At 51.4% G+C, this 12968-nt stretch overlaps 1 protein-coding gene across 1 annotated transcript in view; it reads right to left on the bottom strand.

Annotated features, from left to right (window-relative positions):
* The window catches only part of LTBP2 (latent transforming growth factor beta binding protein 2), a 79924-nt gene that overhangs the window by 17947 nt on the left and 49009 nt on the right, over positions 1–12968 (bottom strand). The window contains exons 9-15 of the mRNA XM_062577424.1: positions 9771–9845; positions 3546–3668; positions 2870–3034; positions 1703–1933; positions 1111–1133; positions 589–628; positions 49–144 (exon numbers count right to left, since the gene is read on the bottom strand). Of these exons, the coding sequence (XP_062433408.1) occupies positions 49–144; positions 589–628; positions 1111–1133; positions 1703–1933; positions 2870–3034; positions 3546–3668; positions 9771–9845 (753 nt within the window). The remainder of the gene's footprint in view (positions 1–48; positions 145–588; positions 629–1110; positions 1134–1702; positions 1934–2869; positions 3035–3545; positions 3669–9770; positions 9846–12968) is intronic.

Here is a 12968-nt window from a genome sequence, read left to right as displayed (position 1 = left end):
TTCCGGGCACACAGAGAAAGGAAGTCCCCAAGAGCTATGGACACACACCTGAGCCTCGTGCTGACATCTGCGTTGGAGCTGCATCAGCATGGTGGGGAGTGGTGCCAGGCGTGGGGGGAGCGTGCGGGGGCTCTTCTTTCTCTGCTGAGATGATTGAGGAAGAATAAGAGAGACATGAGTTGCAGCCTGGGATCCCAGGTGCAAGTGTGTGTGCAGGACCTGCCCATACTGGGCATCCCATCACCACCAGTCCTGAAAAGGCAGGGGTGGTGTCAGGCCCATGTGCAGAAACTTTACAGTCTTGTTAAAAAAAAAAAAACAACTTATCTCTGTCACTCCTTACAGAGTCAACATGGCCTGCTGGAGAGGCACCATGTCCTCACATCCCTACAGCCCCACATCGGCTGCTCCAGAGCCACAGATCTCCAATCAGCCACCCACCGTGCAACAAGGGCTCCCTCTGCACTGACCCTTAGCCAGAACAGCCAGGAGCCCATCTTGCCCAGCTCTGGCTGGTGCCATGCACAGGCGGCAGCTCAAAACCTCTTCTCTGCTACCACCTTGACCACGTGCCAGCTGGGCACTTACCGGTGTGTGTGGCAGGCTCTGGGGTGGCATCAGCAGGGCCCTACGGGACAGAAACATAAGAGTGTCTCTCCCACAAGAATGTAACTGAGAAGCAATTTCCCAGAGACACTTCCCCGTCCACTTCCCAGCTCCTCCTGCGCTCTGAGACTCTGCCATGGGAGGAATTGCTGCTGTGACTGGGTGCACATGGCAGGGCTGCAGTGCTCTGAGCACAATGTCCTGAACAAAACACTGCTCCTCTGGACCTTGGCATCCCACTTCACATTCTGACTTCTCAGTCAAACACTCCAGGGCAGGGGTCTGCACAGGGTAGGGCACCTGGTGGTGCAGTGACTTCAGCCACAGCAGCTCAGCTGGGGGAGGAAGAGCCTGTAGTTCACCTCTGTTCTCTTAGCCAGCAGCTATATGCTCAAGTCCTACCTCTGATCACATTTCACACCTGTTTGTATGACACACATCACTCTTCCCGCCCTTCATGCCACCACAGATACACACAGGCTTAGTGAGACAAGCCTTACTCACCTGCCCAGCAGGAGAAACTTCACCTGGAAAGTGAAACAGTGCATGGTGAGTAGAGACAGGAGGGTCTGCCATCCATCCTGAGTCCTGGCTGCTCTAACATCACACACCTCCCAGACACTGCCTCTGAGTCCCTCATTCTCCTCAGTAAGAGCTTGTTCCCAAAGCCAACACACCAGGACTCCTCCCTCAGCTCTTCATAGACCCCAGGAGCTTCCACTCCAGCAGATGCTGGCACAAGCCATCAGTCACACTTTTCTCTGGCTGTACCAGATAAAGCCCTAACGACTGCAGTGCCAAGGCTCCCACACAGACCTGAGGTCCAAGCAGAGGCAGCCTGGCCACCCAACACCAGCTGCAAAGATGTGATCACAGGAGCCTGGAACACTCAACCTCCTCTCCAAAGACCTGATGAGGTTGTGTCTAGTGACCTGGGGATACTGGTTGGACTGAAAGACACCTTGCATATCCCATATATGCAGAGAGCCCCTATCAGCTAGAAATCCAGCCATGGGGACAAGACAGGGCCTGGGAATTTGCCCTTCCTTGCTACAGGCCCAGATGGAGCAGCTTTGAGCATTAGATCCCGCACTACCCTTTCCTGCTGAGGTGCCAGGATGGGGGAATGCCTCCAGGATGCTCCCACGCAAGCCGTCCTGCAGTTGCTGTCTTCTTCCTGCCCAGTCTAATGTCCAGTTGCTGCTTTCCCCTCGCTCTTCCAAGCTGAGTGGTAGCTCTTCTGCCTCTGCCTTTCTCATGGACAGGCGGATATCAGAGCTAGAGTAGGTGTAGCCATGTCCTGCTGGGCAAATCTCCTTGAAGGCTTCTGTGAGGGAAAATCAAGCCAAAGCTTTAGAGGGCAGGGGGTGAAAGGAAAGGCTGATGCAGAGACCACAAATCTAAAACCTGGCTGATAGCATTTGAAGGTGGGACAGTAAAGGAAGGAGTGAAAATAGGTCTACAGTGTGTGTATGTGAATGTAGGTGACAGTTTCTCCCATCCTATCATCTTCTGGAGATTTCTAAGGGTTAAATCATGGCAGAAACACATCTGAAGTGGTTGCTTCAAGTGGAAGGAATTGGCCCACAGTGCAGGGTAGGTTTCTAACAGGTTCCAGTGTTCCCTGACACCAAAAACTACATGTATCCCCTATAACAGTACTGTTCGGGCGGGATCATGCCACATGAAGATTGAAGCTGAGCAACAGAGCAGATAAAACTCCTGGTACCCTGGTGCTAGGGGCTTTGCACATCACTCAAGACGCTCTACACAAACCACCCCCAGATCTTTCCCATCTGCAAGGAATTCTGCACTTTTGTCTCCTTCCTGCTACATGCTAACAAATGCTAAACTCATCCTCTTTACCTGTCACTCCAGCAGTAGATGAAACATTCATTTCAAGGGAGGTCGAGTGAGATGGAAAGAGCTGTCAAGCAAAGCTATGCACAGACATGGCTGCGTGCTCCCGTTGGTGCACAGTGTTTTCCTATCAGGGACTTCTGTATCTGCCTAGTATTACCCAGGTCTGCTCCCTGGACTGCTGTATCTGTATCACAGGTCTGCCTCTACGTCACTCTGCTCCAGGTCTTGCAGCCATGTACATGGTCTAGTGCTGTGTCCCACAGACCCCTGAGATCAAGCCTGTGCACTGGTCCCTGGACTGCATAACCCCTGTCTCACTGTGGGCTGACTGTAGGCAAGGAGCTAGAAGAGAACATAAGTTCAAGCAAGCCCAAGCCCCAGCCTAGTGGGCACATCTCACCTGAACCAGGCATGGGGCACTCCTCACAGTTCTTCCCCCAGCCCTTGCCAACACGGCTGCAGCAGCAGATCTGCTGGGTGATTCGATGGGAGAGGGGGAAGGAGCACACACCTCCGGCTACTGAGCGATAACACAGCCCCTGCTCCATGGACACTGCCTTGTCCGCTGAAACACAATGGCAGAGTCAGCCTGGTGTCAAGCTCTACACTGACCAAAGAGAGAAAGGATGTTCAGCCTCTCCACCTCAAGCCTCTCTTTGCCTGTGCTTCCCTCCCTATCCTAAGAACTGCCCCATCCTCATCCCAGAAAACCCTCTGGGCCATCAGTCAGGCCATTACCCCCACCTGTGTCAGTCCCAAGCTTATTCAGCTCCTGTGGGAGCTCTGTCAAACAGGGAGGCTGAGAGTTTTGGGGCTCTGAAGTGAACAGCAGCAGAAGACCATAAGAGGTCCATGGAGAAGAGCTCTGTCTGAAGAGGAACCCAGGTACTCATGCACACAAACACAGGACAGTCTACAGGCATGCAGTGTCTCCTCCTGCACTCATACACCCTTGCAAGAGGTATGAAGCATACTGCAGCTCCCACTCAGCTCATGACCTGTGGGGTCCTGCACATACCTGGAGGGCCTTGGGCAACTGCCCCTTCCCAGCTTGGGTGGTTCTCTAGAGCACTTACAGATACAGTGGCTGCGGGATGGGTCCAGCATGGTACCAGGTTTGCAGGTGCAGCGGAAGCTACCACGGGTGTTCACACACTCAGCATCTTTGCACAGGCCCTGCATCAGGCATTCATTGATATCTGTGTGGAAGAGAAAGACTGGCTCAGCCAAGTAACTTGACCCTGCTGCACAGTTAGGGCCTGGAAGCCCTTGCTGGGCATGGGAAAGACAGCGAGGTAGAGTGGAGCTCTCCCCCTACTGCTTTTTAGTCAAGCCAGCCTCCAGAGCCTGCAAATTGATTAAAAAATCAACACATCGTTCTCTGAGGCCTTCTAGCCACCTTTCCCACAGGCTAAGAGTGATCCCAAGCAGGAGCAAAAGGTTGATGCTATCCTTCCCCTCCCAGATGAGCTAGTCTCAGCAGAATCAGACCAAGGTGGCAAAAGGAGCAACAGACCATGGGGTCATGTGCCAAGGTGCTTCCACACATAGAGGTTAGGCACCTTCTTTGCCATGGTATTAGGGACAGCTGAGCCAGGGCTCATCGAGAGCTTCCAGGAAGGGCACAGAGGTAAGTGTCCAGAGCAGGCACTGGCACAGGCTCTAGCTTAGCCACAGCTCTTGGAGGACTGGAGACATAGGGAATCTGGGAGCTGGGATGATGCTCTGATCAGCCAGGACATTTCAGCCTTCCCTTCGCATCACAGGCCTTGGCTGCCTCTTGCCACAAAGCCTTGTTTCTCAGGTCTCTTGGATGAGCTCTGTGTAATCTATCTGGCTGCAGGCATATGGTCCTCTCTGTCACCGCCTCAAGTTCCAGTCGCTCTTCAGTTTCTCAGGCTTGCTGCAATACAATTGCCCTTGACTAATGCGAAGGTATCATCATCCTTGTTGTCCACCCTTGGCCCTGTGCTGTTGATGCTATTCTGTCATTCTTCCTGCGTTCAGGTCCCCTCAGCCCAGAGCCTCCCATCAGGTGCCATGGGTCAGAGCCCAGGTCTCAGCCACACAGGTGTCCCAGACAGCCTCTGAACTTAGCAGCTTGGTGGGAGCCTCTGTAGTGATAGCAATCCCACATCTGCTGCACAGAGCTTGCTTGCTGCAGCTGCAGGGATGGCTCTCAAATGACTGTTCCGCTCTGGAATCCTCATGGAAAACAGATGCGGTGCCTCTGATGAGCCACCCTGTTAAGATCACTCTTACAGCCCTCAAGGTCATGTTTGTGAGCCTTGATTGGCAAGCAAGTCTTGTCCTCTAACTCAACCGCTGGTCCTGCTAGTCTGGAGCAGTCCACCACAGAGGATCCTTGTTGCGAAGCACAGTGCCATCCCACAGAGAGGGCAGTGGATGATCCTCACACAGTGCCTCAGTGCCAAGCACGGTTATAGGGTGCCATTCTCCAGTTTGTCACTGTAGTGTCTCTTTCTGCAAACAGGTTATGTGAGCAAAAAGTTGCCAAGTTCAAGCACTCCCTTTGCCACAGACTCAGCATAAGACACAGTCTTTGGGAAGGGAACTGGTTTTCCAGAAGGGAAACACCACAGGTCCCATCCATTTAGGCTGCAGTAAAGCCTTTCCTACAGCACCAGATAGGAATGTATTAGCTAAGCAGGAGAAGATGGAGATCGGCAAAAAGCGTGTAAAGGGGAAGCTGAGGGCAGATTTCAGGGTGAAGGACAAGGAGGAAGCATTCCTCATGGCTTGATTTGTTTTTTTATCTTCACTGAAGACCTTGGCCCAGAAAGATGTCTTGATGAAATGTGCTGTGTCATGAGGCACAAGCAGTGGAGGAAGAGCTGGACTGTACGATGGAGTGGTAAGAATGGGGTGAACCTCAGTAGCACGTGGGGACAAACCGCAAAAGCATTTATCACAAGCTAAAAGAACATCAAGTGGGAGCAGCCAGTGAGAGGGACCTGAGTGCTCATAGGACATCTGTAAGCTGCCCACATCACACTGCTGTGAAAAAGGCAAATGTGATGCTAGGCAGCACCCTGACAAACGCCTTCCAAAGACACAGAGTAGTCCCAATGCAAGTATAATGATACGGTGGGACATCAAGTGTCCTCAGAGCACCGGTGGTGCTCTAGAGACTGACTCAAGGTGGAGTAGGTGTAAGGAGGACTGCTGGGACACTGTGAGGAATGGAGACATGAGAAAGGCTTAGCTCAGAACAGCTGGGCTCAGTTACTGTTTTCCTAGCACTACCTTATTCCTTGGAGCTGGAGCAGCACTTTTTGGTGAAAGTGGGGCTATCATACAGCCAGCCACAACAGCCAGTGTTTTGACTTAAGGACTTGGAAGGTCCCCTGCAGTCCTGCACTCTTGAACTCCTTCTTTCATCCCACCAGCTGCCCCATACATGGTTGAGACACACTGGGGCTGTCAGGATCAGGCCATGATCAATCAGTTGGAAGTATTAATGCTACAGGGATGTGCAGCAGTCTACAGAGTAATAGGATTTGGCTGTGCTGACCTAGTGAAGGTCTTCCCCCAGTTTATGCTGCAACTGTTTCAGCATATGATGGAGAGCAATTTAATCCCAAGGTCCTCTTACCAGGGTGGCACAGTCAGTCCTTTGCATGCCTCTTGATCATCCCAGACCCTGAGGAAGGACAGCTCCCAAGCTCTCTCTAGATAGGCAGGTGTGAGTGAGTCCCAGACAGAATGTCCTCCTCCACACAACAGAACTGGTGGCCTCAGAGCTGAGAGATAGCAAAGCTCAACACAGACAGGAGCAATCAATAAAGACTTTCTATCTTGCATGATACAGAAAACCTGTGCATAGCAGTGATACTTGCCTATCCCTCTCTTGCGGCTCTGGGAAGATGGGAAGAAGGGGTGGCTGTGCCAGCACTGTGACAGGTACTGGTCTCCTGTCCTGTGCCAAGTACAGGACAGAGTTCATGAGAAGCAGAATCAGCCACCAAATGTGCTGGGAACCCCACTCAGAGAAGCTTGGGCTCTCCGGAATGGCCTCAGGGCTCCTCTCTGTCACTCCCTGGCTCCACTTGAATGCCCTGTCATTCTGACACACCAAATGGATGAGGTGTTTGGCCTATGTATAAGCAAAGGGATTGAAGGGATTAGAGTAATGAGAGTGCAAGACAAACAAGCACCGACGGCTTGTGCGCTTAATTTAAAACAGGGCCACATCCTGGCCCTACTCCAACCCCCTCTTTTCCACTGACAGCAGAAGACTCATCCACAGTGAGAACCCTCAAGGGGAACAGCAGCAGACAGCAAGCTCTACGCCACACACTCCTACCCGCTGAGCATGCCAGAGACATAGCTGGACCCATACAAAGAGGCTAAGGGGCCCGTAAACTGACATCCATAAGCTGCCTCATGCATTGCAACCACGCTGTTCCTTCCAGTGACATCCTCTTTGCTGGTGTAGGCAGCACTGGGAGGTTCCCTGGCTAGTGTGAGGACAGCCTGTGCTGTTATCTTTAACAGCCATAGAGCTGAAGCCTCCAGGCTGTTGTTAATCAGAGGCAATCAGCAGTCACCGAAAATGCTATGGCTCTCAGTCCCCAGCTGCTGATGCAGGAGAATCTGTGTTGTGTGGCCAAACTCCCTTCCTCCTTTCTAGGGGAATGAGTCCGGAGAATGTCTCCTGGAATCTGGGTGGATTGTGGGAACTGAAGCCACCCAGTGCTGGGTATTCCACACATTCTCAGCTCAGACTCATTACAGGCTTGTTCCTGCTCGATGGGCTGCAGTAAGATAAGGAAAGGAGTTCCTGTAGAAGGAGATATTTATTCCTCTGCTGGGATGCACCAGAGACAACCCTTGCAGTTCATATGGAACAGAGTGAGGTGGGCTCTTGCCACGGCCCTCCTCTAGTCACTCATCAGTGCTTTAGAATCACAGAATCATACAATCATAGAATCAGTAAGGTTGGAAGGGACCTCTGGAGATCATCTAGTCCAACCTCCCTGCTCAGCAGGATCACCTAGAGCATGGTAGACAGGGTTGCATCCAGGTGGGCCTTGAAGATCTCCAGAGAAGGAGCCTCCACAACCCCTCGGGGCAACCTGCTCCACGGCTCCGTCACTCTCACAGGGAAGAAATTCCCCCTCATGGTCAGGCAGAACTTCCTGTGCTTCAATTTCTGCCCATTGCCTCTTGTCCTGTCACACGGGACAACTGAAAAGAGTTTGTCCTCGTCCCCTTGACACCCTCCCTTCAGGTACTTGTACACATTGATCAGATCCCCCCTCAGTCTTCTCTTCCCCAGGCTGAAGAGGCCCAGCTCTCGCAGTCGTTCCTCAGAGGGCAGATGCTCCAGCCCTCTGATCATCTTCGTAGCCCTATGCTGGACTCTCTCCAGTAGCTCCATGTCTCTCTTGTACTGGGGAGCCCAGAACTGGACACAGTACTCGAGATGCGGCCTCTCCAGGGCTGAGGAGAGGGGCAGGATCACCTCCCTCGACCTGCTGGCAACACTCTTCCCAATGCACCCCAGGAGACCATTGGCCTTCTTGGCCACAAGGGCACATTGCTGGCTCATGGTCAACCTGTCATCCACCAGCCTCCCAGGTCCTTCTCTGCAGAGCTGCTCTCCAGCAGGTCAGCCCCCAGCCTGTGCTGGTGCCTAGGGTTATTTCTCCCTAGGTGCAGGACCCTCTACTTACCCGTGTTGAACCTCATGAGGTTCCTCTCCACCCAGCTCTCCAGCCTGTCCAGGTCTCTCTGAATGGCAGCACAGCCCTCAGGTGTGTCAGCCACTCCTCGCAGCTTGGTAGCAGCAGCAAACTTGCTGAGGAGGCGCTCTGTCCCCTCATCCAGGTCATTGATGAATAAGTTGAACAGGATGGGACCCAGTACTGAGCACTTTAACAAGAGCCTGAAAAGCCAGAGCTCAGTGAAGCAGTCATTCGACTGCTTCTCAGCTCAGCTCTTCTGCTACAGCCAAAGGCCTCAGGAACCTTCAGTTCTCATTAGCCCCTTGGCTCTCCTCCTACCTGAGCAGGAGAGAGAGAGACATCTGCAGCCTCTCCCACAGTCTATCAGTCAAATTGCTCACTCTAGACCTTCAAGTGAGGTGCTAGGCTTCCTGACAGCCACAACAAAGATCAGAAAAGCACCTTAAGGCAGCAGGCTATCTGCAGAGAAGTACCTCTCTGGCCTGGCTTACAAAGGAACCAGCAGAAGCGCCTAACTCTGCTTCATGATTTTTCCTGTGTGAAAATATTTTTCTAGCCAACTCCATATTGCCATCTCCCTCTGCTTCTCAGCCTCACCCTGCTCCAGAGGGGATGCCAACCAAAGCAGATGCTATATGTCTCTATTCACTGACACCAATCACTCATGCTGCTCTGTTCCTCAGATTCCTATTTAGCATCTTTGAGTAGCTCCTCCTATCTGTAGCACTGTTTGTGGCCAACGCCTGCAGAAGGGATGAGACCTGAGCACCAAAGCATTACTGAAAATTCTCCCCCAGGATAGTGGGGGGAGGCTGACTCATTAATTCAGCAAGCATAGTGGAAAGTCCTAGCTAAAAGATGAGTCATTAGATTGCAAGCCCTCAGTTTGCACAGCAAGGGCTCAAGCTCCCTGCTGCATCTTCTACATGACACCTCTCAGCTTATCATGAATCACAAGAATGGAACCATAAAATTCCACTTCAGTTAGAACACAGAAAACACAAACGCTAAATAATCATGAGCAGGGGAGAAGTACATCATGGTACCCTCCACATATGGAGCTGAGGGACTGTGGGAGTGAGAATGCATGGACCCCAGCAGTGTGGGGCAGGCAAGCAGAGCCTGGCAGTGTATACAAGTGACATACTCAGAAGAGAAGGATTCACTTTTATGGCACTGTCCCACTTACAAAAGAGATAAATGAACAAACAATCTTCCAAAACTTTTGAGGCAACAGAACTTGCGTTGCTTCAGACTGCAGAGAAGTGCTTTTACACACACGCTTAACGCGGCAGCAAATGTAGATCCTTACCGTGTACGTACAGCAGGCAACTGAAATCAAAATTAAGACTGTCAGTAGTATTTATCAGGTGAGTTTCCTTGTGTTGGCCTAGTTGTGAGCTGACTGTTTGAGCTGAGTCATGCAGCCCAGTGTTACTTGGGTTTTTTCACACTTGATGGAAGCATAGGGATTTTTATTTTTGCAGATCTGTATTGGGGACGTTGGATAACTATTTTACTTGTATAGATATTTATTATTCTTTCTGAGGATGTGGGAAGGAGAGAGAGGAGTAAAAGCAGCATCCTTACCTTGACAGTGGCTCCCATTCAGCCTTTTATATCCTTGGGGACACTCCACCTGCCCATTCTCAATCACCGGGTGTGCTGGGAAGAGAGCAAACAGTGTAGGAAATAGGCAGCAGAGCCAGCCACTAGGGCCCTATCTCCTCTGCCAGTAAGACACGATCCCCATCTCCATGCTATTGCACGTGTGCCTCTTCATTATAGATAATAAAAAATCTTTTGCTAGTCATGATCTCCCCCTCTATTCTTCTGCTCAACTCCTCTGCTACAGGCACAAGACCACCACCAAAAAAGCCCCTCACAGAGATCCTTTCTCCTCCATAATGGAACACGTTGCTTCCTCCTTTGCTCAACCTGAACACAAGATCAGCAGGTCGAGTACCCACACAGCACAGCCAATAGGCAGCTCCTACCCACACTGATACCACTTGGGCAGAGGGATACCTAGGCTGGCCTTCAACAAGCCTGTGGAGACTCCCGGGGCAGAGGGAAAGGCAGGAGCAGCCACGAAGGAAAGGCCTGGATGATAGACCCAACCATGAAGACACACTGACACATTTCCCAAACAGTGGCTTCTGCTACTTGGCAGGTGCCAGACCAGCGACCCAGAGGTGCCGCCTGTGTTTAATTGTATGTTACTGCGTCACCTCAGCTTCCCCCAAGCCAGCTTGGGTAGCCAAGCTGCATATGACAAGGGAGATCAGAGTGGAAGAAATGACAGAGGTCCTTGAGGACATGCTGAAGTAACAGCCCAGGGCCCATTTATTACCTTTCCCCCTATTTTACAAGGATCTCTTGGCTCTGACTCCACATGATTTCCTGCCCCAATCACTCTCACTAAAGACAATTTCAAATTGCTGCTTAAAATAGTTTTGTGGGTTTCAAAATGACCTGTAACCTGCACAATTAAATCTCTGCCAAATTTTTATAGGAAAGTAAAACATGGCCAATAAATCCCAAGATCATCAAATTTAGGCACTGTATATTGAAGCAACAGAAAGGGAGTTTGGGAGGTGAAGGACGGGAGTGAGTGAGTAAGCATGGGGTGGAGTAGAAAGGATGGAAGCCTAAGGATGAGATTTTCCCAGGGTGGGACTTCTTTTCAATGATGGACCATATGTTTGGAAACAAGATGTGAGTGTAACAGCTAAGTAGCTATTCAGCCATATTCCCACCAGTCAAATTCCTCCTGCCTGTCATCAGTAGCTCACACTCCAGGGTCATTAAATGGGAAGCCTTTCATGGCACAAAGTGTATCTGCCTCTAGGACCTGTTAGACTCCTAATACGTTGCAGCTTTCAAGAACCAGGGGTAACATCCTTGAGACAGGAGTTGGTCAAAAAGAGCCTACAAAGGTAAGAAAACAAATACAGAGCTGGCGGCAGAAAGCAGGAGAGTCCGTAACATCGAGCACATTGGCACAGGTTAAAGCTATTTTAGGTCACTTCTTGGAGGCTAAAAACTAGGAACCAGCTTCCTACAAAAAGGTGTTTGGGAAATAACAGACATGACAACAAGAAGCTGTTCACCATCCTGTGTCAGGATGGAGGACAGGAAGCCTAGTTTCCTCAGGTATATTAAATTAAGCTACAAGGTTCTTTAAGTGCAAAGAGAGAGACTCACTGGCTGGGTGAAAGACTAAGAAGAAAAATCTACTCACCCCCTCACCAGTTCAGTCATGAAGAAGGAGCAGTTTAAAAATATCTGGAAGTTAGAGGAAAGGGGGTGCAGCTGGTGATACGATACTGGGAATCACTTACCAGAACCCCAGAGGTCAAGAGCAGGGGCACTGGCTAAATTTCCAACATTCTGGAAAGGGAAAAACAACCTCTAGCTCATGAGCTACAGTTCTGGGGCCCCAGCAAGATTCCAGGTCCTCCCACACCGTGGTCTGTGGGCTAGGGGCTGCAGACAGGCATTAACTGTGCTTGGAAGCATCTGTCAGCCTCAGCACAATGTGATAACAGATGCTCAAATGAAGCAGCATCGTTATATGTGAGCCCCTCCAACAGGGAGCCAAGCAAGCTGGAGATCAAACAGTGATGACATGTGTCAGAGCCCCGCGCCATCTCCAAAAAGCCTTTGCAGAGAAAAAGACCCTGTGCAGCATCCTTTTGCCAGATGCTGCTGGGGAGAAGGCAAGGCAGAGGGTGGAAAATCCCAGGGAGGGGTGAGTGTGCAGGTCTTGTGCCACCTCAGCCTCCACAGGGCTCAAAAAGCTGCAGCTCATTAATGCAGCAAATCAGTCGTGAGGCTGTGGATGAATGGCGTAATTTTGTAAAGAAACCCACATTCCCTGGAAAGAATAACTGCAATGTAATGTGAGCAGATCTTTCTGTACCAAGGGGAACCAAGACAGTTTCTGAAGTACTGGATGGAGGCTGCTCTCCTTCTGCCAGGATATAGCCACAAGGGAAGACAGCATGCGCTGCAGGAGGATGTAAACTATTAACTCTCAGCTTTGTACTTGGTTACTCAAGCAGAGGATCGTTTCCTTCCACACGCTCTGAAGCTGCCGAACCACAGCAGAGACTACAACCCCCTGAAAAAACAGTCTAGAACACCTTTGCCTCCAGCAAAGGGGATCAACATCCATCCCTCTGCCACGCCGCTGCACTAGCGGAGCGGAGACTGCGTTTGGAAGCTATTCCTCTGGAACCTAACGGGGAATGAACAGGAGAAAGCAGATCTGACGATCAGAGAGAGCAAGCAACCTGTCAGCATCCACAGCCAGAATCCCGCCGGCACGTCCTGGGCTCCTGCATCTGACTGCCTACGCTCTCTGCAAGGAGGGAGAACGGGGCTTAGCCTGGAGACAGAGCGGCTGAGCCGCATCTCCCAGGCAGAGGGATTTCAGGTTTGTTGGAGGGCCGGGAGCTCCGGCTCCTGACTCAAGCGCGTGATCTCAGAGCCTTGCACCCTGAGCACTTCTGGAGGGATGAACTTTCCAGGTGGCTGCACACCAGCACTGCCCTGGGTCTCTGCAGCAGCCCCCTGCCCACTGGCTGGTCCAGCTTTGCTTCGTGTCACCGTGCAGAGCTGCTCTCGGGGAGCTTTGCAGACACCACGTGTCCCCAGTGGGGCTGAGCTCGCAAAGGGGGTCTGTGCATCCCAAGTGATTCCAGTGGGAGGCCACATAAGATTAGCTCATAGTTGCAGAAAAAAACAGGCACAGCCTGGACTCACACTAGTGCCTTTCTCCTC

Source organism: Rhea pennata, chromosome 5 (assembly GCF_028389875.1).
Source record: "Rhea pennata isolate bPtePen1 chromosome 5, bPtePen1.pri, whole genome shotgun sequence".
Lineage (NCBI taxonomy): Eukaryota > Metazoa > Chordata > Aves > Rheiformes > Rheidae > Rhea > Rhea pennata.
The sequence above is the reverse complement of the archived record's forward strand: the minus strand, read 5'-3'. Positions and strand labels throughout refer to the sequence as shown.